The sequence below is a fragment of the Electrophorus electricus genome, chromosome 17, assembly GCF_013358815.1.
Source record: "Electrophorus electricus isolate fEleEle1 chromosome 17, fEleEle1.pri, whole genome shotgun sequence".
Lineage (NCBI taxonomy): Eukaryota > Metazoa > Chordata > Actinopteri > Gymnotiformes > Gymnotidae > Electrophorus > Electrophorus electricus.
Window position 1 is genome coordinate 4,086,091 of NC_049551.1, and position 25,257 is coordinate 4,111,347.

At 46.6% G+C, this 25,257-nt stretch overlaps 1 protein-coding gene across 8 annotated transcripts in view; it reads right to left on the reverse strand.

The window, feature by feature from the left end:
- fryb (furry homolog b (Drosophila)) overlaps positions 1–25,257 on the reverse strand; it is a 58,859-nt gene that overhangs the window by 24,685 nt on the left and 8,917 nt on the right. For 2 of the 8 annotated variants that reach the window (XM_035535577.1, XM_035535576.1), the window contains exons 1-28: positions 23,207–23,516; positions 18,782–18,972; positions 16,633–16,686; positions 15,399–15,538; positions 14,288–14,378; positions 13,902–13,981; positions 13,242–13,322; positions 11,425–11,593; positions 11,101–11,193; positions 10,842–10,940; positions 9,991–10,092; positions 9,130–9,233; positions 8,889–8,997; positions 7,877–7,963; positions 7,530–7,701; positions 7,156–7,288; positions 5,874–5,981; positions 5,268–5,502; positions 4,987–5,160; positions 4,251–4,337; positions 3,860–4,119; positions 3,532–3,721; positions 3,267–3,391; positions 2,331–2,388; positions 2,010–2,101; positions 1,690–1,862; positions 997–1,157; positions 40–150 (exon numbers count right to left, since the gene is read on the reverse strand). In XM_035535577.1, the coding sequence (XP_035391470.1) occupies positions 40–150; positions 997–1,157; positions 1,690–1,862; positions 2,010–2,101; positions 2,331–2,388; positions 3,267–3,391; positions 3,532–3,721; positions 3,860–4,119; positions 4,251–4,337; positions 4,987–5,160; positions 5,268–5,502; positions 5,874–5,981; positions 7,156–7,288; positions 7,530–7,701; positions 7,877–7,963; positions 8,889–8,997; positions 9,130–9,233; positions 9,991–10,092; positions 10,842–10,940; positions 11,101–11,193; positions 11,425–11,593; positions 13,242–13,322; positions 13,902–13,981; positions 14,288–14,378; positions 15,399–15,538; positions 16,633–16,686; positions 18,782–18,972; positions 23,207–23,453 (3,726 nt within the window). In that variant the 5' untranslated portion in view covers positions 23,454–23,516. Of the gene's footprint in view, positions 1–39; positions 151–996; positions 1,158–1,689; positions 1,863–2,009; positions 2,102–2,330; positions 2,389–3,266; positions 3,392–3,531; positions 3,722–3,859; positions 4,120–4,250; positions 4,338–4,986; positions 5,161–5,267; positions 5,503–5,873; positions 5,982–7,155; positions 7,289–7,529; positions 7,702–7,876; positions 7,964–8,888; positions 8,998–9,129; positions 9,234–9,990; positions 10,093–10,841; positions 10,941–11,100; positions 11,194–11,424; positions 11,594–13,241; positions 13,323–13,901; positions 13,982–14,287; positions 14,379–15,398; positions 15,539–16,632; positions 16,687–18,781; positions 18,973–21,054; positions 21,445–23,206; positions 23,517–25,257 lie in introns of those variants that run through there. The other 6 variants (XM_035535583.1, XM_035535575.1, XM_035535582.1 and 3 more) reach the window with 4 other exon arrangements.

A 25,257-nucleotide genomic window follows, 5' to 3' on the forward strand; every position in this document is an offset into this window, starting at 1 on the left:
GAACAGCGTGCAGGGATGTTTGGTACAGCAAAGTCTTACTCGCAAATCATGACAGCCCAGGATATTGTTCAGCCACTTGTAGAGGTAGCCATCAGCAGAGAGGCCCACGTTGTCAAAGACAGGCCCACAGCATAACACTGCGGACATCGCCTGGAGGGCAAACGCACACATAAGCACACCAAAAGCATTCTCTTAAACACACATTCAAACAAGCTTTGCGTTTCGCTCCCACATTCCTTCGCCCCCGCACACGCACAGCATCACGAAGATATAAAAACACGGCGGGACATTTTAAGTAGAGAGCTTAAGCAGTTAAGCAGTTAAGTGAATAGTTGAGCTACGTAAGAGAGGCAGTTAAAATGATAAAAGGCTGAAGCATCTGTACAATTCTGTGCACACACGCACGCGCGCGCACACACGCACCCACGCGCAAACGCACACGCACACACACACACACACACACACACAGAATATGAAGCAAGCTTATGTGTGTCAAACATTATACAAAAAAGGCTAGATTATCTGACACCGGCTGGCTGTTCAGAAAAAGAAGATATAGCCCTTGGCAAATTTTGAACCAGCACAAACACAACCAAACAGGAATTTCCAGCTTCAACCACCAATTTCAGATGTTTCCGCATGATTACGCATTATGTTGTCAGATTTTTTTTTCTTGAACATGAAATGCTATTTTTTATCTTTCATTTAATTAAATGTGACAAATGTGATAGGTGTCAACTGAATTCCTTCTGATTTCCCAACAAGGAGTCAAAAAACCATCATGTTATGCTGACATTCAGCTGTTATAGACCTTCCAACTCCATCTGCACTCTTCAGCTCTCTGAGGGACCTTTAGCTCTCTGAAAAAGAGCTCTCAGCACGGTTTAAGGTAACGCAGTGAGGTACAGCAGCCTTTAAGTATGTGACAGCTTTAGAACACAGCTCTGGCGTGACCTGGCGTGACCTGTCGGGACGTCTGTAGGTTCAGCATTGTACCTTTAAAGCGCAGTACTGGTAGCGTGTGATCTGGTGGTTGCGGTCACTGTAGCGGTCCAGGGGTGTGAACATGACGCTGAAAGGCCCTGCCCACTGGCTGAACAGGATGAAGAGATGGTGTCGCAGGCTCTGCTGAGGAAAGAGGAATCGCCTGTGGTGCACTGCGGAGGGATGGGTTGGGGTAGGGGCAATAACATTTAAGACTTACCCTCATGTTTTCAACTTTATTTATAATTGCTGTAATATCGCAAGATGTCCTTCTCGCGAAGAACTTGAGAATGTGCACACAACACTGCTGGATGGTGTATGCGAATGTGCTGTATGTGCTTGGATGACATGCTAAACTAGCTGTGCTCTCTAGCTCTCTGTCCTAGCTTTGCTGGCTTTTTTGAAGTGATTCATTCGAGGGCTTAAAAGCTTTGAAATGGCCAAACAGCACCTACTACATATGGGGAACATATCAAATGATGACCTGCATATAGCTATTAACTCTGCACCAAAATATGCAGTGTTTCTGCCTCTTGCATAAGTTTTTCTACAATAGCATTTTGAGATGGCGATTTCTGTGACAGCATTTTGACCGCAAGATCTAATCTGATCCTTCTGAAGACAGAAAGATATTGCAGTTGATTAAAAGTAGCTACATTAATCTCTATTCCCATAGATGCACAGAGAGGAATTATGCAGGGACACCTGGGACACACTGGATGAGGTTGGCCACCATGCCACTGAAATGGGCTCGGATGTCTTTCAGGATCTCCAGCTCTTTGTCATTCTCAGCCTCCAGGAGCATGCGTGTCAGATCCACGTACTCCAGAAAGAGCGCTCCCAGAGCAAGAGAGTCTCTCTCTAATGCTCCGTTAGTGCTGGAGAGAGAGAGAGAGACTATGACTAAGACTGTTATGAGTTATATATGACTTTCACGTTTTGATGACTTTCCTTGTTCTACATTCGAGAGACTGGACGAGAGGCTCCACGGGGCCTGCCTGGAGGGCCCAGTGTGTGGGGCCCACCTGTCACTGATGACTCCTGAGTCAGCCAGCAGCTCAAAGATACGGAGCAGCTGCAGCCTCAGAAGATCCCTCCTTTCACGACGTTTCTTATTCTTCAGAGAGAGAGAGAGAGAGATAGAGAGAGAGCAGGAGAGAGACAGAGGGAGAGAGAGAGAGAGAGCAGGAGAGAGACAGAGAGGGAGAGAGGGAGAGAGGGAGAGAGGGAGAGAGAGAGAGGTTTTCCTTCAATTTTTATGTATAGGAACACCATCCTGTCTAAATAATTATTTAAAACTGTGACATTTCATTTAGGAAAGCAGAGGCAAAGAGGAGCTCAGTCACCTCTGGTCTACGCTCCAAGGCTTCCTTCATAAGGGGATGAAGCTCCTCCACCAGCTCCCTACACACACACACACACACACACACACACACACACACACACACACACACACACACACACATGCATACAAACACACACACACATGCATACACACAAACACACACACACACACACACACACATACATACACATACACACACACACACACATACACACACACACACACACATATACACACACACACACACACACACACACACATACACACATTATAAAGAGAACATTTTCTGTACCAATTGTATTTTATTTATACACTATGATGCCAAATGACCCAACATAAAGCACAAAGTCTGTAGAATGTCAATCACTTAATTTTTCTGGTATTTGTAGCAGAAACATCCAGACGAGATGAAAACAGCTACTGACTCAGGGTCCAAACTCCTGCTGGAAGGCACCTAACATTACCTACCTCTATTTTAAATATTCCCCCATACAACACTTTCCATACTGTTCAGGACGTGGTGCCTGTTTATACTGTCGAGAAGCTAGTAAGCGTTTTTAAATGTTTTCTATAATACATAGTGCAGTTCACATAGAATATGGGTTTTTTTTTTTGAGCAAAGACTTATAACAAACGCCAAGGTCATGGGTCTGAGGTAGCACACATACCATAATATTTATGATGTAAATATTTACGTTACTCTGGATAAGAGCCTGCCAAATGATGTAAAGGAAAATGTAATTCATCCATAAGCTTGAAAAAAATTTCTACCATATTCATGAAAATATTACCCAGTCCTACTTAAAATTCATGAAGGCGGTATAAAAGTTAAGAGTTATAATAACAAATATTTTCCTCTTCTCAGTGATACTACTAGCAGGCTTCCTGGCCCTGTAGTGGGGAGGGGAGGCAGAGAATCAGGAGAGACTGAAGTCACCTGAAGACGAGCGCGTTGGTACGGCCGAAACCCAGAACCAGAGACTCAGTGATCTCCATGCTCTCGAGTCTCATCAGAGGAACCAGCTGCTTCAAGAGCCAGGCAACAGAGGGAGTTCCAATCACCTGCCCAACACACACACACACACACACACACACGCACCATTTTACGAACACTTTGTTGTAGTCTGTCCTCATTAGTGTGTGTGTGTGTGTGTGTGTGTTTCAGTCAATGTGGCTCTGGGCTCTGAGTCTGTGGATCATACTTTGTTGTCATAAGTGATGCTACCATCAGGTGTGGTAGCCATGATCTCTGGGGTAGAGGCCCTCAGATGGCCTGGACTCATGATGCTTGGCTTGGCTACACCCAGGCACAGAATCAGGTAGTTTCTCCACAGGGTGACGTAGCTGTCTGCCGGTCCTGCTGTACTGGTCTTCTTGGCATACACTGGACTGCTGTAGGTGCACACAGATGGGGCTAATGATCAGTGAGGCTCATTGGTTAATAACTTTCAGCATAGTGTGAATTAGCCAGAGGGGTGGATATGCGAGATCCATGTGGTTAGGGGGTTATGTGATGTTGGAGCAACTCACTTAGGATCCACCAGGGGCATGAGGAGCTGCAGGCGCGTGAAGGCATACGGCCAGGCGTAGCTGAGGGCCGTGGGGCAGTGTTTGGGGAGGTGCTCCTGCCGGAGGAAGCTGTACAGACACAGGACCCAGGGGTCCTTCACCGACTGGGCGAAGATCCAGACATGTGATGGGCTCTTCACGTCATAGTGGCTGTTGACCAGTCGCGCGTTCCACTCCACCAGCCACTGCAGGTCCACGTGGTGGCTGAGAGGCAGAGTGGACTGGAGACACACACGGATGTGGCCAGTTTAGCCAATTTAAGAAGTGCGCTTTCGTCTGTCCTAATGACTCAGGCATGTGAATGCACACAGACATGTCGTCAATGTGAATAACGTGAGACGGGCACACGTACTGAGTCAGACACAGCCACGTGAACAAAGCTGTCCAGGACCACGTGGCTGAGCTGATCCATCACCTCAATCATGGGCTTATCGTCATCCTAGGGGAAGAGAGAGAGAGACAGGTAATGCTCATCGTTAAAGGTACTGTTCTAGGATCAGCTCGCTATTTTCAATTAATATATGTGTGAATATGGCCGTATGGACAGGCCTGATCTTAGAACAGCATTTTACCGTGAGACTCATACATATAATGATGTTGACAATATATGTTGTGCTGGCTACTGCTGCCAGGTTTCAGTATTGTGTTTACATGTGTCATTCACAATCCCAATAAGTCCCAGTGACAAATGTAACAAATATCACAACCAGTCAACAACCTTTTACATGATACCACCTTTGTGGTACAAAAAAATCTAAATGTTGATTTTGAAAATCCTTTTATTTTTAAGATACCACCACCAAATTTACTGTAGAAATCTATCTACTAAGTACAAACACCAAACAGCACTTCATACTGATTGCACTCTATCCCTATCTATCTTTATCTATGCCTTATGTCTTTTCATTCATCCCTGCATTCACCCACATACTTTGTAATTATATTCATGACTATTGTTAATTTTCAAGCTATAGTTGCCAAAGCTGACACCAGGCAACAAACTGCATTTTATACTGATGGCTCTATCTAGCACTCCCTTATCTCATCCTTCTACCCTCCAACTGAAAACAATTTGTTGAAGCGCTCACCTCGGCCTGGCCGATGGCGGCAAAGAGACAGCGGATCTCTCGGAGCACGGCCACGGCCAGCTTGCGTGTGCTGGTCTGGCAGGAGCAGAGCAGTAGCAGGGCCAGACCCTCCACGGCGTGCAGCACCGTGGAGTGGGGGCTACGCTCCACCGGCAGCCTGGAGCCCCCACCGCCCTGGACAGCGGACACAACACGCACGCGACACACACACAGGAGTGTTAGCTGGTGTCCTGCTGGGAGTATAAAGGCTTTAATCCTGCTGGCGGGCCGTGCTGCGCTACCTCGGCCGTGCGCTTGCCCGGGGTTTGCAGGGCCAGCCTCCACTGGGCAAGCAGCTGCAGCAGGAGCTTCACTGATGTGTCCTGCAGCACCTGCTGGGTGTCCTGCACCTCCCGCAGCAGGAAGTTGGTGTAGCCAAACAGAACATCCTCCCGCCAGTCAGGAAAGTCCAGCAGCAAGCTCTGCAGGGAATTCTGGGCAATCAGGCGGAGCTCGATATCCATGTGGACTGTCAGCCTAATGGTTACATAGAGTTATACACCCAAACCCCCCCCCCCCCCCCCCCACACACTCACACACACACACACACATGAGAAAGACACAAGACTTAAGATAAACACAAAATAATAAAGGACCATACACACTACGACACAGGCCAAATTATTTCCTATCACCATCTGATATAGCATTAAAGAAAAATTAACCATTAATTATAGTGAGGTCCATAAAGTAAAAAAAACCCACCACATAAGGCTATTCAGTATGGCTGTACTGGCTGTATTAGCATGTCTGTAACATATGCACGATGCATGACTTTCCCTGGTTAATCCTTACGGTTCGAGAGGGTGAACTAGGTCTGGGTTTGTGAGAAGCTGCCTGACTCTCACCTGGCCAGCAGGTCGATGAGCTCAGGCTTGGACATGCCGTCAGGCAGGATGCGGGGAATGGCAGCCACACACGTTCTGAACAGGTCGATCTTTGGTTTCCTCTCACCACTGAGAGAGAGAGAGAGAGAGTTAGAGAGAGAGAGAGAGAGAGAGAGAGAGAGAGAGAGAGAAGGAGAGGGAGAGAGAGAGAGTGAGAGAGAGAGAGAAAGAGAGAGAAGGAGAGTGAGAGAGAGAGAAGGAGAGAGAGAGAGAAGGAGAGGGAGAGAGAGAGAGAAGGAGAGGGAGAAAGAGAGAGAGAGAGAGAAAGAGCAAGAGAGAGAGAGAGGAGAGGAAGAGAGAGAGAGAGAAGGAGAGGGAGAGAGAGAGAGAAGGAGAGGGAGAGAGAGAGAGAATGAGAGGGAGAGAGAGAGAGAGAGTGAGAGAGAGAGAAGGAGAGGGAGAGAGAGAGAAAGAGCAAGAGAGAGAGAGAGGAGAGGGAGAGAGAGAGAGAGAGAAGGAGAGGGAGAGAGAGAGAGTGAGAGAGAGAGAGAAAGAGAGAGAAGGAGAGTGAGAGAGAGAGAAGGAGAGAGAGAGAGAAGGAGAGGGAGAGAGAGAGAGAAGGAGAGGGAGAAAGAGAGAGAGAGAGAGAAAGAGCAAGAGAGAGAGAGAGGAGAGGAAGAGAGAGAGAGAGAAGGAGAGGGAGAGAGAGAGAGAAGGAGAGGGAGAGAGAGAGAGAATGAGAGGGAGAGAGAGAGAGAGAGTGAGAGAGAGAGAAGGAGAGGGAGAGAGAGAGAAAGAGCAAGAGAGAGAGAGAGGAGAGGGAGAGAGAGAGAGAGAGAAGGAGAGGGAGAGAGAGAGAAGGAGAGGGAGAGAGAGAGAATGAGAGGGAGAGAGAGAAAGAGCGAGAAGGAGAGGAAGAGAGAGAGAGAGAGAGAGAAGGAGAGGGAGAGAGACTGCGTGGGCTGAGGCTGACTGATATCTCGCTGTGATTTTCTTCTCTCCCTGACATTCAGACAGACACAGGTAAATACCAGGCAGTGACAGGCGACATTTTGCCTTTCTGAGGCCAAAACGAGAACAGGGAAAAGCACACTGTTCAGAACACCCACACATGGGTAGGACGGCGCACAAATACAAAACATGCTGCAAAACTTCCCCCTCGTAAAAATGTATCACGATATTACAAGAAAGGACGCTGACGCATCACCCAGGGCCTGGGGTAGGGTGTGTGTGGATTCTGACTGGTCGAGCTCGGACCCTGCGGTCCTCGGGCTGTGGCTGCAGGTGAGGTGCGTGTGCGTACGTGATCATGTCCTCCGGTTCTTTGTTCAGCATCTGCACGTTGGTGAGCATCATGCAGCGGCCCACCTCCTTATCCAGGTGTCTGAGGATGTTGTCGATGGCCTTCCTCACCTGGGAGTAGTACAGGGCCATACCTGGGACAGCATAGGGCCATTGACACGGGTGAGGAACAAATGAAGAAGATAGAACAGACACACACTCCCGGTACTGATATATCGATAGGACTTTGCTTAATTTCAACCTCTGTAAGCGTGTTTTTCCTGTCATTATTGCAATGTTTTTTGTTTTTTGGGGGGCAGAGGGGGGGTTGTTGGTGTAAGTTGTCTGGCTGCGTGAGCTAGGGCCCTTCCTGTCTGTACCCTCCCGAGCACTCACCGATGAGCTTGGCCTCCTCCTCGGTCAGCGTCTTGCTCAGGTAGGTCTTCTTCTTCTTCAGGGTGTTCCCTGATGGCAGCGTGGCTCCTGTGTTGGGCATGGGTGGCTCACCGTCCTTCTGCTGCAGGTTATCCGCGATGACCAGGAACGCCCTCAGCGCTATGTTCATTCTCTGTGTAGCGCACACACACACCCATGAACACACGCATACACCGAGACACACCCACACACATACACACACACATCTGCATGTCTGGATTTTTTTTCAGGATTCTTTCAACTTGCTCTAGCATTCATGCAAGTATGAAAACGAATTTATTCTGATGGCATTATAGATTAAACTTTACCTCTGGATTAAGACTGAAGGCTTTTGCCGATTTGCCAACACTGAGTAAGTCACTGATGATTTCCTTCATAGCAAAATCCAGTCTTTCCTGTATCCAGGACAGATAGAAGGGGCAGATATAAGGCCAGCATGTTTGAGTGAACAGGACAGTCAGATGTCAGCCTGCTGGTCTGAACTGCGCCAGCAGATTCAAATGCTGGGCAGAAGACAGAACGAGGAGTACACAAACAGCTGAGCGTGGAGAGAGATGTAAATAAATGACGAGACACGGTATCTTAGTTATACTTATGTATCATAGTGTATTCGTATATGTGTGCATATCAGTATACATATGCATTCATGTGTATATTTGTTTGTGTGAGTGTGTGTGTGTGTGTAAGTGTGTATGAGTCTGTGTGTGTGTGTATGTGTGTTTGTGAGTGAATATGTGTGTGTGTGTGTGTGTGTATGTGTGTGTGTGTGTATGTGTGTATATATGTGTGTGTATGTGTGTATGAGTCTGTGTGTGTGTGTGTGTGTGTATGTGTGTATATATGTGTGTGTGTATGTGTGTATGAGTCTGTGTGTGTGTGTATGTGTGTTTGTGAGTGAATGTGTGTGTGTGTGTGTATGTGTGTGTGTGTGTGTGTGTGTGTGTGTGTGTGTGTGTGTGTATATATGTGTGTGTGTGTATGTGTGTATGAGTCTGTGTGTGTGTGTATGTGTGTTTGTGAGTGAATGTGTGTGTGTGTGTGTATGTGTGTGTGTGTATGTGTGTTTGTGAGTGAATGTGTGTGTGTGTGTGTGTATGTGTGTGTGTGTATGTGTGTGTGTGTGTGTGTGTGTGTATATATGTGTGTGTGTATGAGTCTGTGTGTGTGTGTATGTGTGTTTGTGAGTGAATGTGTGTGTGTGTGTGTATGTGTGTGTGTGTATGTGTGTGTGTGTGTGTGTGTGTGTGTGTATGAGTCTGTGTGTGTGTGTATGTGTGTGTGTGTGTGTGTGTGTGTGTGTGTGTAAGCATTATGTTATACCTGTGCTATAAACTGGATGATCTTGACAAAGATGTTGAGAGGCATGTCCCTTGGAACTACACTTCTAGAGCCTTTAGGGAACAGCGTGGAAATGATGGAGGTGAGGCGGCTGAGGAAGAAGAGAATTACCATCATCATCATCATCATCCTCACCATCATTACATTATTATCATGCTTTTGTGTGCGCGTTCATAATCCCCGGTACGTGAGCACTCGGTGAAACGTTGCCCTGCTGCGTTACCTCTGTGTGGCTGTGTTGCTCTCACACTTTATGCGGATCATGTAGACCCACAGCAGCCTGTAGAGCGACTCCAGCGCCACGCGGGCCATTTTGTGGTCCTTGTTCTGGATGAACAGACGAGCACCTTGTCATTGTGCGCCTTTCACCAGTCCATCTCATCTATGATTTCATTTGTCAACGCATCTGTCCATTATTTACTACCGATTTCACTACTGTGAAAAGGAAAAGTTGTGATAAGTTATAGAATTTTAATTGTTATCTTTCTGTTATCACTGTTCAGGTTAGTGAGTAGCACCTGTATCCCACATGTCACCTCTGTTACGCAAGACATGCACCAGCTACCCTGAAGTGTGGGGGTACGAGGGGGACCAATCTGGTCAGAGGGGGGATTTCTCCACTTAACCCCCAGAGCTGCGTGGCAGCCTTCCGCATTATGGAATGTGGCGAGATAACACGGATAAGACAGAGTGACATGGAGCATAAGAATACAAAAGAGACAGAAAGTGTGTGGTCAGGTGTCAGGCAGACTCAACTGACTGCGCATGATGGATGTGATGTGCAGGACGGAATAACAGAAGACAGGACATGACAGATAAGGAACGAGATAGCGTCAGAAAGGGCTTAAGCCTCGTACTTAAACTTCCACACCGCAGGCTCACGTCCTGTTCTCAGAACAGCACGAACTTCCGGCTCTTCCCAACCTTCTCTGCCTCACCTTTGCTTCTCATGCCGAGAAAGAGGCTCTGGTGCACCTTGTTCCACTCAAGCTAAGCTCGTCAGCGTTTGTGTTGGAAACGTTCTCTTGAGCAGGTTTTGTGTGCCACTTGCCGTACTTTTTATGTTCAGTGGTGGGAGTGTTACCTTGAGATTGGACAGGCAGTTATTGAGGAAGACGTGCCACCTGTTGAGGAAGACCTGCTTCTGACTGACGCACAGCAAACAAGTTACCAATGGATACAAGGCCTGCACAAAGGACACACACACACACACAAGCAAAAGAATAAAATCTATATTTATTAAGATGAGGAGAACACCTAACTCATACTTGCTCAAGCTGTCATATTCACAAACTGATTGGCAATGTCTGAAATAATAGCTATAGGACATTTATAGACATTTAAATTAAGACTAAGACTGAAATAGGAATTAAATGATAATGTGAAGTGTTATGTAAAAAAGAAAATGCTGGAAACAAATGGTGGAAGATTTGATTGGTTATGTATATGCTGTGCTTTTGTAAATTTGCATAATTTATTGGAGGAGAGATCTTAGAGACTATCTCAAAGCACTTGTCATGAATATTTATTCTAAATGCCATCTATGCAGACAGGAAGGATGAAATGTATTGACTCAGCAGATGGAGGGAAAACCCAGTAGTGGTTCCTTTCTTAGCAGGAAGCATCTTTTCCATGAACAGGAACTTCAGAACCACAAGCACCATGCCTGCCATGCTTACGTATTCTCTCCTGTCACAGACACTTTCCTGTTTTACGTGTCATCTCTTAGTCCGAAGGTTAAAGATTTACAGCAAAGAGGAAGTACATGTAATGACAGGAAGGCAGACGCATGTGCTGAAATTCATACGTGTGTCAGCCACTGTGAAGAGCAGAAATCTCTGCTTGGCATTGTGGGCATCGCACCACATACTGAGAAACGTGAGCTGGCACGTGTGCTGGAGTGTGCAGGGCTGCTGGACCCAGCGGTTCACTCACCAGGGAATGCTTCTTCCTGGAAGACAGGTCCAGGGTGGTGTCGTACAGGCTCTCCACGAAGTTCCTCAGACACGGCACATTCACCTCATTCTTCACAGTCTGGCAGAGACGCAAAATCAAGACACTCTCAAGTTACAGAATTATTGTACGATATTATCAGGTTTCCGTTAAGCCGTGGCCGTGGTGTCATAACAAGATGCATCCTGAAAAAAACTGAAGAGGTTTCAGTCAGGCCCGGGTGGGAGGATTGAGGACTCACAGCTGCCACTGGGACCAGAATCTCCACGAAGAGGCCGGCCAGAGAGTGCTTAATATCTTTATCTTTCACTTCTAGGAAGTATTGGGCACATTCCTGTGAAGGAACAGACAGGCAAGTAATCAGACCATAGCCATGATGCACAAAGAGAAGACACTCTTTCCAAAATAACACTAACTTCCGATTTGCCCTTGTTCTGAAATGGAACAATGTTATCAATTGATTGATTGATCAATATTATCGATTGATTAATTGATCAGTCTTTAATTTCACCCCCTTATGCTGACCCAAGAGGTCTGTGCAATAGAGCAAGTAAGATCGGTGGACCTGCATGAACTGGAAGGAGGCCTCGAAGTCTTCCACCGGGTACATCTTAATGCGGAAGAACTTGACGCCCATGATGAGACTGATGATACTCTTGACCACATGAGGGCTCTGCTCCTTCTGCCTGAGCTCCTTCAGCTCCGAGATGAACTTCTTCCTCACCGCAGGAAACCTGAGAGAGGATTTAGGCAGAGAGAACACACAGGAGGTGCGTGTGCATTAACACCGCACCTAACACCAGATCCCTTTCAGTGGCCGCTCACAACAGAGAACGGCCCTGGGGATCTTTAAGAGGAAGCACCAGTGTTTTCTTGCGTTTGTCTTTAAGGCCTGAAACCTTCACGGAGTAGTTCTAGAGATAATCTGCAGAGCAGATTGTGCCAAGCACAGCCCCTCAGCACAGAGGCATGAGATCTTTGTCTGATTCTGTGCTGGCCAAGAAGAAAACCAGCTTCAAATGATCTACTCAGTAGCTAAGCAACACAGAGCCTGAAGTAACCCTTAGTATGTTATTTATATGTTTGAGGACGCGTATGTGTGTGTTTGTGGTGTTTCTGTGTGTTTCTCTGTGCATATGGGTGTCTGAGCTCTGATTGGGCTGAAACAGTGAGCACTCTTTAGCTCTATATTTAGAATGGCATCTGGAATGGGAGGATCAGGGGAGAGCTCCCTCTCTCCCTCCCTCCCAGTCCCTCTCTCTCTCCCTCCCTCTCCCTTTCTCCCACTTTCTCTCCCTCCTACTCTGCCACTCCCTCTCTCTTCTTCTCTGTCCATCCATCCATCTTTGCCACTCTCTCTCCCTCCTACTCCTCCACACACACACTCACTCTCACTCTCTCTCTCTCTCTCTCTCTCTCTCTCTCTCTCTCTTACTCTTTTTATCTCTCTCTCTCTCTCTCTCTCTCTCTCCCTTCCTACTCCCTCTCTCCTACAGGGCAGTGGAGAGGCTCTAAATGGCCATACTGAAAACTGGCTTACATATTTATTTATCTTTACAGTTTCAGAGTTTTCCACTTGCCTTCACACACTTACATAAATTCCAAAAACACTTTTCAGGACAATATAACGAAGCATGCAGAATCATCAACATCAAACCTAGTGTCCCTGAAAGGATAAGACTGGACTCTATCCCTGTGTGTCACTGATGAACCATCCTCTGAATCTAAGTGGACACATCCCCCATTAAGATAATGGCTTCCACTAATGCTCCATCCCATCGGTGTCTGCTTAAAAGCAGGTCAGCTGAGTGTTTGGTAGATGAGGGCCAGGAGTTCGCCGGCCTGCATACAGCACCATGTCACAGGGGCCAGTTGATTACAATACACTACAGGCATTTATAAACAAACTACAAAATACAATACACTACATGCATTTATAAGCAAACTACAAACTACAATACACTACAGGCATGTATAAACAAACTACAATACACTACAGGCATGTATAAACAAACTACAAACTACAATACACTATGTGCATTTACAGGGGAAAACATGGCTGCATGATCTTTGACCTAACATCACTATTCTACATACCTGTTAGTCTAGGAAGATAATATTACATAACCAAACACAACAAGCAATGCAGATTTTCTCATGTCAGAATGAGAACTGCCAGATGCTTTAGCTGCCGACCCACATAAATCAAATGTGGGGCAATTATCTACAGTGAAACATTACAATTATAACTGGAAGTTGACATAAATCTTCCCCCGGGTATGTCGAATTTTTCCACCCATATAAGAACTACCACCACCACCACCAACAACAACAACAACAATAATAACAAGAAGAAGCCACATCTGAACATAACGAGCTCACCTGGATTGTGCCACCACACCAACCACCTCAGCATAAAGGTCAGCTACTATATGCATGTTGGCTGTGTTGGGCCCCAGGTACCTGTGGGACAGAAAGTCACTATATGTAACTGTATGCAGCTGTTATATAGAACATAGAATGACCTTTATGGCATTGAGGTGATGCTTTTATCTAAGCAACTTCAGATTATGACTGAATACAATTCTAGTAACTGAGAGTTAAGGGCCTTGCTCAGGAGCCCAACAGTGGCAACTTTGTAGTGGTGGTGAACTGGCAACCTTCTGATTACTAGTTGAGTACCTTTACCACTGAGCTAGCACTGTTCCGAGAAGGGCATTGAAGTGAGTGCTGTCTTTTTGGAGATGTGAACATTCAATTCTAGTTGAGGACTCGAGAATTGTATCATCAGAATGTCATCGTGCTAAGAAGCATACTAGTAGGTTGTTACAGGTGCAATCCTGTACATGAATATAAGAGGCAGTGTACCCAGTACACACAGACATGAAGATAGGCATGTGGAATGTGAACTGTAAGGAGAAACAATTACATATTTGCTAAAATGTATTACTTTCATTAACATACAGTATTCAGAATAAATGTTAATGTTAAAATAATGCCGCATTAGCTTCCAGTGTGCGTGACACTGAGTGAGATATTTACCCTTCTTTATATCTGAAGTGCTTAAAAGCCAGATTAATGACTTCCTGAATAAGGCCATCCAGAAGAGGGTGGAGAGGGATCTAGAGACAAAAGCACACAGACACATCCCGGTAAGAAGGAGAGTCGCTCTGTCCTAAACAATCGCTGGTCCAACAGCACCTTCGGAAAAAATGCGGCGGCTACTGACATACTTATCAGACAGTCAAGCTGGCTGGCCTCATTGAAACATCTCTCTTAGGAATGCATATATAGGAAAATGCCATGTGCTTAAAAACTATCTGAGCACACTGGGTCTGGTCTTGATGTGATATCACATTGTGTAGTTACTGTGGTGCTTTGATCTTAAGTAAGATATTTTGGTGGATATTAAAACCTTTGCAGCCTACCTGCTTCAAAACTTCAATGAGTACCAGAGAAAATATGAAGTCAATGGCTAAATCCCTCCTTTCCATGAGATAGTCCTTCTGCTGTTCATCACTGGAAACACACACACACACAGAACATTAACTCTGAGTGCATTCAGACATACGTATTACTGAAAATCAATGATGAAAGGATTCTGTTTGTTCCACATCACACATTATCTATCTTAACACAATCATTTTTACATTTATATTTTACTTTTAACAACAACAACAACAACAAAAAAAAAACATTTGACAAAATCATCATAATTTTGGAATGCTGCAAAATGTGCTGTTTGACGGAAATGTGGAGTTTTACTTAAACCACTAGCACTAAATCACCACCTCAAAGCCAATACCACTAAAACCAAACACACACAAACACAAAGCTTGCATCTCACTGACACCTTAAAACATAAAAGCAAATACATACTATAGAAGAATTTATGAAGAACTGATTCTTTTCAATTAACTTTGGCTTAAGATATTTTAATACAAGGTAAATGCTTGATACCTGCTTGATGTGCAAGTTGTTTATATAAAGTGTATAATGGCTCTGTGTTTGTGCATATAAGTGTTTATCAGGTGTGTGTGTGTGTGTGTGTGTGTGTGTGTGTGTAAATACACTCTACAGATATCTGATGAAGAGTAAAAGGATTAGAGCAGAGCCAGGTGAAATCAGACGCCAGACATCAATCAAACATGCATGCGCACACACACTCATATGCATGCATGCACACACACGCGCGCACACACACACACACACACACACACACACACACACACACACACACACACACACACACACACACACACACACACACACACACACACATGCATGCAAAAATACATGCACACATGAACTCACACACAGATTGTGTTTATGATGTTCTTTATAAAGCAGGTGTTCAAATATGATTACACACATCTAAGCAGAAGACAATGTGTGTTCAAACATGCACGACAATGTTCACCAAGACAAAAGAGCATCCATTCTGCCAGAGCCGTCTGGACCCTGGTTCTGCATGTCTCCCTTTCCGATTGTTGATTGTTGGCCTAACGGCTGCAAACAAACAGCAGGATTAAAGCTCACTTTTTGGACTTGGTGTTGGCCCGGGGCCGATACTCGTGAGACTCGTCCTCCAGGCCATTCTGACGCTTGTACCAGTCAAAGAGGGTACGCAGGATAGAAGGCAGGCAATATTCAGCCAGGGAACTCATGGTGCTGATCAGCTGAGAGTCCGATAGATGCAGGGACAATAAGAGTGAGATGGAGAGAAAGAGAGAGAGAGAGTGAGCTTGTAGGTGACTGCGACACAAATTTGATCACTTTGCTATTCTATCCATGCCTATGGAGATGAGAATTGCTTCCTTGCCATTATAATCTATAAACTGCTCTAACTAAACATTTGACTGAACTGGATGTGAGAGGGAGTGTGAAGGGAGTGGGCCATTCCAGGAGCCTGGAAATATATGGAGGATTGGGATTTGAGGCTGGAACTCCAGCCAAAGTGGTGAAGGGAGGGGTGTGGATGGGCTAAACCAAACACAGGAAGGGAGGGGTGTCTGCATGCAGACTGCTTGGTATTCCCCTTCATGCCTCCTCGCTGTGAGGTGAACAGGGGGGGCAGTGTCCCACCACACGCACACACACAAGCAGCCATACTGCTTGAGGCTGCAGTTCTGAGGGCGAGGTGAGCTGGACACCGGCCAGAACTCGGAGGCCGTCCAAGCCCACAGGCATCACCGGCTCATGGAGAGCTATTCTTAGATACAGACTGGGGGGGGTGACACACAGAGGATTCGGAAGGAGTCCAAAACGTTCTCACGTTCCCCTCCAAAACAACCATGCAGCATGAGTTCACAGAAATGAGGAGGAGGACACGTAGCGTGATAGTAACGGTAATCATGTGACACACTGAGTACTTGTTTAGAGGTCCTGCTGCTGTTGTATTTTCTGTATTTGTTCATTAGCTACGTTCTCCTGTACTGTCATACTGAGAATGGTCAGCAGTGCCACAGATACAATTAATCATCACCAACAACTCAAATACTACAAATGGAACCTTGCGATATTGTAACTGTTCCTATTACACAAGAGGTTTTGGGGTTGAAATGTGTGTTTTTTAATACTGGATAATACTTTTTTTTTTTGTTATCTTCATTACGTTGTAAATAATCCTCTGGTAATAGATGCTGTGACAAGAAAATAAATATGTCTGAGGAAAATAATTTAATCACACCATGTCTCTGAATTCATCAGAGTTTTACGGATTATCAATACAACTGTTTTTGGCACATGCTTGTAGATCCATAAACCCAGATACCTGATCAAACTGATGGTCTTCTCCTCTCTGTAGAGATTTGGTGAGCAGCTTTTCCTGCAGAAAGGAGTGAGAAATCTCACCAGATAAAAAGAACTGCTAGAATGCTATACATCTCACAGAGTAACATACAGACACCCTGACAGTGACATATATCAGAATAGATTTGACTTTCCCTAAAAAAAGTCCTCTTGTAAAGAGTTTATTGTATCACACTTTTATTTCCTGAAATCCAGGGCAAAGTGAAACCAAACTCACAAGGCTATGGCATAAATAAAAATTATATTCAGACAGAGTATTCTAGACACTGAATAGTACAGGGCTTGCAGTAACATTCGTGCGTATGACTTATTATTTAGAGAACACAAACAATATGCTATTAGGAGTGTGAACAAAATAAGTTATTAACCCTGTTACCCTCCAAACACACACACAAACACATAAACACATACACACACACACATACACACACACACACACGCATGCGCACACACATAAATCAATCATATACAGCTGCTATGTCAAGCACTGTGGCTCAAGACTCCTACGATATGCTTACATGCTTGATATTTGACTAAAGCTAGTACTGTGTGTGGCCTTACGTACTGCCCTAACACGAACATGTAATTATTTAAATCTGAAATCTTATCTTTATTGCATTAATATAAAATAAGATACCAACATGTACATGGAACATATACATAGTTAAGAGTATTTAAGAATATGTCGTCCCAACAATCTGAATAGCAAAATGAATTCAGGCACAGCTGACACACTAGCTGGCACTCTAACTATAGAAAATCTATGAAATGAAATGAAATCTCCTGTAGTGCCTGCAGCCCAGGAGCAGAGGCCTGTAGTGTCCAGGCCTGTTCCCGTTTCCTGGGCTGGCTGGGAGCTGCGTGAGATCCATGATGAGTCATGGTAAAGTTAACTTCTTGTCCTGCATTCCAGAACAGCACAAGTAAAAGCTCATGGTGAACTCCTGTAGCACACACTAGATGAAACAGGAGCTGTGTGGTCATCGAAGAAAGCTGGTAGTTCACATCTCAGGACAAGTAACCATGGGACACGGTGGGGGGTGGGGTGTTGTGTGTGTGTGTGTGTGTGGGGGGGGGGCTTTCCTCTGCTGCTGTGACATGCCTGTAATTATTGCACTTTCCCTGCTTTAATAATAAGCGCTCTTGGCTACAGGAGCAGGGTGTGTGTTTCAAAAGTTAAACAATTACACAAGTAACCTGAGGCCAGACGCACGCCTCTTCCTTAAGACGCGTGAGAGGATGTGTCAGTTAAAGTATTACAAGCATATCGGCCCCGGCAGAGCGACTTAGCAGGGCAGCAGGGCTGTAGAGCAGTCCTGCCTGTCCTGCTGAACAAGGACGAGCATGACCTGTCTGTCCAGACTCTCAACAGCACTGCCACAAAGAAGCTGTGAATGTCCTTAATGCTTTGGAAGCGCATTTCTACAGCAGCGCTCGATAGATGTAAGAGTGGGTCCTTTCCTTTCGGATGTGACACAGTGAGTTGCAGAAGCACGGGGGCGAATCCTAAAGGCATGGGCACTTTCCACGCAGGCATGCGGGTCTGCACAAGGTGCAGAAGGATCAGCTAACATGGAACACAAATAGTGGGGTGTGGTGTTGAACTAACACCTCCTCAGCCAATCCCGTTCCTCGTATGCTTACACAGCTGTGCTAGGCAACTTATGAAGTCATTGGCACTGCAGAGAAGACTGAGGTCTTCGTTGGTGAGGTACAAGCCCCACGTGTGTAAATATCTGGGGCCTTCACTGGCTTGCAAAACTGAGAGGATCACCAGATTATCAGATGGTGCTGTCTTTTTGATGTTGCACTAAATTTAGACATGATCCTTAGAATTATGATAAGTTCAGATTTTTACCTCATATATGTGGGCTTCCCATTTCATTGTACTCTGTCCAAAGAAAAAGCCAAAGTACAGCTATATTTCACATACATACACATTAGAGCAAAGTACACATAAATGACTTGATTTCTCAGGTTCACCAACGAGTGTCTTGTTACAGCTTTATCATACACACACACGCACACGTACACACACACGCACACGTACACACACACACACACACACACACACACACACACAGCTCGTAGCTGAAGCGAACGTTTCTTACCAGTGGCTCTGCCATGATGATGCGGATCTTGCGTTCAGACAGTGTGGTGAAGTTGGCAAAGAGGCTCTTCAGGACGAACTCGCCCGGTTTGCTCTCGGGATCCACGACGACAGGCATCATGGCGACCGGACCTTTCCTCTCGCCCTGGCTGATGCTCGCTGTTGGAACAGAGGGCTTTCCTATGGGGGATGCTGGACACACAAACATGCACATCGTTAGGAACAACTAGATGCTCAAGCCCTGCAAAACCCAGCTGGAGGTCTGCCTCACACTTTACAAAACCCTGCTAGATCTCTGCTTTACACTTTACAAAACCCTGCTGGATCTCTGCTTTACACTTTACAAAACCCTGCTGGATCTCTGCTTTATACTTTACAAAACCCTGCTGGATCTCTGCTTTACACTTTACAAAACCCTGCTGAATGTCTGCTTTACACTTTACCAAAGGCCTCATTAAGTGAGTTGTTTTGCAGTAACTGGTTCTGAGCTTTACTGGGGTCATACTAGAATACGAAATACAAAGCAAACTGTAAACGGGCAGCTTCCCCGCTTCCAGTGCCATACATCCAGGCAGGGAGAGCAGCTGGTGTTTTCATTTTAAGCACCACCGAGTCACCACTCGGGCGCTGGGTGACGGGGGGTGTGTGAGGTGGCAGGAAGGTCAGAGGACAGGGAGCGGCGCTTGTGCTCAGGTTTGTGACGTACAACTCTTAGAATAGACCAGTCTCAGGTGCCTCGCAAGATGCAGAATCCAAGCTCTTCTCTAAATGGACTAACAGAGACGTTAGTCTGAGATACAGCAGAGAGCGGTTTGTTATTAAGTGTGTGTGGGAAAGTCATCGGTGGGGAGAATAATTTCCGTGGTCTGAAAAAAATTGGCCACGATAAAGAAAAACCTTGCAAGAGGACAGTCCTTGGATTTTGTCACAAAGGCTACTGAAATACTGTAAACGGACACAAATACCCTGTTCAGGTGAAACCTCACTGAAACTAAAGTATAAAGGCAGTGACTGCAGTAACACTGCTGAGTCATTCAATCAGCTTCACTCTGTTCAATCAGTTTCTAATCAACGATCATGAAAAAGAGCCCAATCAGCCTTATTCAAGCAACACCGTAGGTTTCAAGCAACTGATGGGCTTTAATGAACACATGGTAACCTGGGAGCTGGTTAACTACCTCCCGTAATGCTTTTTGGAAACCTTTGATTCGGCTCTATGTTAGTTGCAGCAGCTATAGGCAGTGCAGGGGCAGTCTACGTTAGCAGCAGCAGTGCAGGGTGAGTCTACGAGTCTGGGGTGGTCTACATTAGCAGACAGCACTGGGGTGGTGGTGCTCTACATTAGCAGGGGCAGTTCAGGGACAGTCTGCATTAGCGGCAGCAGCACCGGGGTGGTCTACATAAGCATCAGTTCTTGGGATACAGGCAGGTCCAAACTCAAGCGTCGCTCATGGTGGTGACTGACTCCAGGTGCCGGACCCCAGCCCGTGCGTGCGAGGGAGAGGCCCTCAGCTGGAATGACTATTACCTCCGTGTGCTAACGAGAGACAGGACGCGTCTCCTTCAGCAGCAAAAGTGATGATACAACACACAGGTCATGTTTGTTTCTCTAACCTTAAAAAGTAAACACTGTGCTTCAAATAGCTGAGGGTGTCCCCATCAGGCAATAGGAAGGACAACATTTGTGTGTGTGAATATTTTAAGTTCCGCACAAGAGTTGTGGCAACTGCTTTTAGTCTTTGGTAAGCGAGGCTTTTTTTAAGAAAACAACGCTGCAAATTTGTACTCTCTGAAATGTTTAACAAGTATCATGGGTTTTCCAAAACTGCTGTCCTCAATCTCACATCTTGTCTTATATGGTCATAGCAGAATAGTACATCTTTTCCAGATCAAGGCTGAACCTGTGGTAAGGGGCCTCGTCTTCTCGTGACAGGGGCCCTGGGAGCAGAGCCCCGGGCAGACAGGCAGAATGCACTACTACAGGGTGCAGCTGAGACACACTCGCCAAATGTATTGCCTACTTAATCCATTTGGGCTGTGCAACAAGGAATCTCCAGAATGCATCCTCCCTCCACACAGGGTACAGAAACAGCACACCCAGACAGACGCACACACCCACACACACCCACACACAAACACAAAAACTCACAAACATGTCTGTATCCAAGATCCCTCCGTAGCAACAACTCCACACATATCCAAACACACATGCCCGCATGCACGGTTGCTTTGCGCTCTGGCCTGCAGGACACTGGGGTCGTATGCAGCACCTACCCAGGCCCTTGATGAAGCTGATGACACTGGCCCGGCTCCAGCGCACTGGTGACACCTCCATACTGCCGCTGGCTCTCTTCCAATAATCCCACAACAAAATCTAGCCCACTAGTTTAGTGTCATCTTCGTCACGCGGACGGGGTTGGTTCCAGTAATCCTGTCCCGATCGGCCTGCTAGCTCCATATCACCTCCGCACTGCACACTGCTCCACGTCCATGTCGCCCTCCGGCAGGGGGGACCCTGCTCCGGACAGCGAGGCCAGGCTGAGGGCTGTGTCGTGGGGAGAGAGAGGTGAAGGAGCCCCGGGCTGCTGGGTGAAGGAGAGCTGAAGGGAACACTACCTTCCTCTGTGGCTCCTCGCCGGCATGTGATAGCAGCAAGCTCTCTCTGATGAGAAGGTCAGGCTGGAATTTCAGCGAAGCCCAAAGAGAGAGAAGGGAGGGCCAACATGGGGCTATATTTAACCTCAGCCCTCTCACACACACAAACACACCCACAGGCGTGCTCTGAATACAGCCCCGCTATTTTACCATGAGCACATACGCACATGTGCTGAATGCGTTCCAGAAGCTCGCTAACATTTTACTACTGTTTCATCCAGATAGAAACCGCATGAGCAAGACTGTACCTAATACACACACACACACACACACACACACACACACACACACACACACACGGTCTTTGTCCTGGATGAGAACCACAGTCTTAGTCCAGACCAAGATGGTCAGTGCTAAACTAAAGACGACTGAATAAAAAACAAACACAGTGACAAAAAAGCCCTTGAGCCTGACTGCACGGAAGACCTTGGACACTCCGTGACTCCGTGGCCCTAATGAGAACTCAGAGGATTCAGCATTTACGCTCTCTCTTGCTCTCTGTCCAGCTGTCTGTCTGGCCATCGGCATACGTGACTGGCGAGAAGCATTTAAAACCAAAAGTTTAGCATCTGTGCGCAAGTGTGTGTGTGTGTGTATGTTAAACCATGTTAATGGGAGCAAGAAGGTGGCATATGCCTGGCTGCCTTAGTCTCCATCTCTGATGACATTACCAGACATTTAAGACAAGGTGTAAGCTGGCAAGGTGTGAGGGAGAACACTGATCAACACACATCAACACTGTACTACACACAAGCAGCGTCTGGAATTGATGCTACCATACACGTAAGGTGGCTGAGTGTGTGTGTGTGTGTGTGTGTGTGTGTATAGAGAGCAAAGAGAGAGAGAGAGCGGTGTATTTAGGCCACCTGTCCCGCCCACAGCCAGCACTGTCAGGGTGAAAGTGTCCTGTGCTGTGGGTGTGTTCTGCACACTTGGAAAACAGAATGGTCTTCTGTTCACCCTGAGCTAGCAGCAGGTTTACCTCCACTGATGACAAAGGTCAAAGAGGTGTAGTTTACACATGCACATAAACACACACACACACACACACACACACACACACACACACACACACACACACAGAGTGGTAGAGTGGAGTGCATGGCTGTGAGTGTTACAGATGTGATGAAAAACCAAAACACAAATCTTTAGAGCACTGTAACACTTGCCTTCCTGTGGCTATTACATAATCAATTCAATCACTTTAGCGGCACGCTGACGCGGTACGGTAAGATCTATTATGCTCACAGAAAACGACATGCTCATTATAGACACTTTGTATGAATAAGCGCATGCATGCGCGCACCCACGCGCGCGTAGGTGTGCTTGTATGTGTGTGTTGACAAGAGCAATCCAGTCTCTCCTCAGTGTTCCATATACTGCATAGCGTGTACAGAGAGAGGTAAACAACCTCGAGCGACGCAGCGAAGAGAAAGGGAGAGAAAGAGACATAGATGATGGATGGATGGATGGATGAATGCACGGACAGACAGATAGATACGGGGGGGGGGGGGGGGGTGCTAAACCAAGACAGAAAGCGACAGAGACGGGGAGAGAGAGAAAAACAAACAGCGCCTGTTATAATGTACCTGACTAATCCGTCTGCACGCTGCTCCCAGACACGTCGTGCCTGGAGCATGACACAGACTGCCAGTACAACAGCGCGGTGTGGTGCCCTGTGCCGCCACGCACGCCACAATGCCAGGATGACATGGGCATGGCTCTGGAGGGCACAGGGGCGCGAGGGGTGTGAGCCATGGCGCATACTCACGGCTGCTCCAGGATTTAAGGAGGGACTTGATGCTGATCTCGAAAAAGCCCGAGTCCTGCTGGCTGGTCATGTCTGCTGTGTCGCCACGGCGACACGGGAAGGGAGGGATGAAGGAGAGCCAGAAGAGAGACGCGGCGGAGGGGGAGAGAGAGAAAGAAAGCGTGGCCTTCACACAGAGGACTCTTTCGCATCCTGCGTCAGTGCCGGGCATCGACTGCTCTCCCTCTCCCCTCACCCATACACACATGCATTCTGTGGTATGTTCTCTCAACCCCTCGCTTTCTCTCTTTCTCTCCCTTTAAGAGGATTGGCTCAGAGGCTGTTCTAGCATCTGCGCAGAAGAATGTAAGAAGTCATAGAGAGAGAGAGAGAGAGAGAGAGAACAGAGAGACTTTGAGAGAGATAGAAAGATTGCGAGAGAAGGAGGACGACCGAGACAGAGAGAGACACAGAGAGAGAGGAAGAATGAGAGCAGGAATTGGAGAGGAAAAGGGGCGGGGCTAATTACTTTTTCTGCACATCCAGTAATGGAGGCAGGGAGAGGGTGATGTGAAGGATCACTCGGCAGTATCGCCTAAGCAACCAGCATTTCACATCCTTTACACTTGATCAGATGTCAATCTCTGGGTGTTGGGCTGCAATTCAAGAGTGCAATGGGTCTATCATACAAACAATTATGCTCTCTGTTAATGCTCTCTCAGACTCCACACAAATTGGATAATCCAATCTGAAACACAGAGCAACATCTAAAACCTGATCCAGCTCAAAGGGAGCTTTGCATGGGCCATTGGTTGCAGTAAGTAATGGCCTGGAGACTGAAATAGACGCATCATGCAACACACACCCACGAGTTGGAACAAAAGGGCATGGAGACCTCAGGCTGTTCTCTGGCATGGTGTGTCAGTGGACCAAAGCCAAGGCATACATGAGCCACCAGGACCCAGGCTAAATAACATCCAGGAGCACCCAGACTAAATGACATCCAGAAGGACACAGGCTGAATGACCTCCAGGAGGACACAGGCTAAATGACATCCAGGAGGACCCAGGCTGAATTACATCCAGAAGGACCCAGGCTAAATGACATGCAGGAGGACCCAGGCTAAATGACATTCAGGAGGAGCCAGACTGAATGTCATCCAGGGGGACCAAGGCTGAATGACATCCAGGAGGACCCAGGCTGAATGATAACCAGGAGGACCCAGGCTGAATGATAACCAGAAAGATCCAGGCTGAATGACACCCAGGAGGACCCAGGCTAAATGACATACATAGGGAGCCAGTCTACCAAAGCAAGCCCCCATTCACATGACACTGAGACTGCAGCTAATAAAATGGCAGTATCATGCTGTTGATGCTGAAGTCAGTGGTGCTTTTGAGGAGTGCACCCCACCCAAACCCCACCCTTAACCACCAGAAGGGAAACTACAGCATGGAGCTCTCAGAGACCATCATCTATCAACATCATTTAGTGCCACAATAACATCCCCAGGCAGGGATGTGTGTATGTGCAGAAGTCACATGACCTTTCTCCAGAGCCTGTGAAAAGCAGACATGGGACTAGGGGGATCACCTCACCAGCCCTCTGCTGGTTGATACACCAAATGGCAGACAGGAAAGAGTCATGAACCCGCTGCAGGTCAGTGGTGAAAGAGACCCATGTCCTAGGACTGAACAATTGTACACATTGGTGTTTGCATCTGAAATTAGAGAATCTCAGGAGGATGCCACCTATGCATTTGTTTACATTGTTTACAAGTGTGCTTATCTAGCAGTATTGCTTGGCAGCGCAGCAACAAATCACATGATTTTTGTTGTGTGCTGTGAGTGACAATCAGTTGTTCCAAGTGAGGACAAATCCTGCCAAAGCACAGACATTTAGTCATAAACAGCTCATAGACATGTCTGTGACCAGTAGCGATTAAAACCACCATCATTTCTCGTCTCATGCCCAGACTTACTAAGGACCTCGTGCCAAAGTCGCATTGCTCCGCGTGAGGCTGAATTCATGGCATTTTCTTTGGCAGAAAATGTTCTCTTTGGCACCTGAAC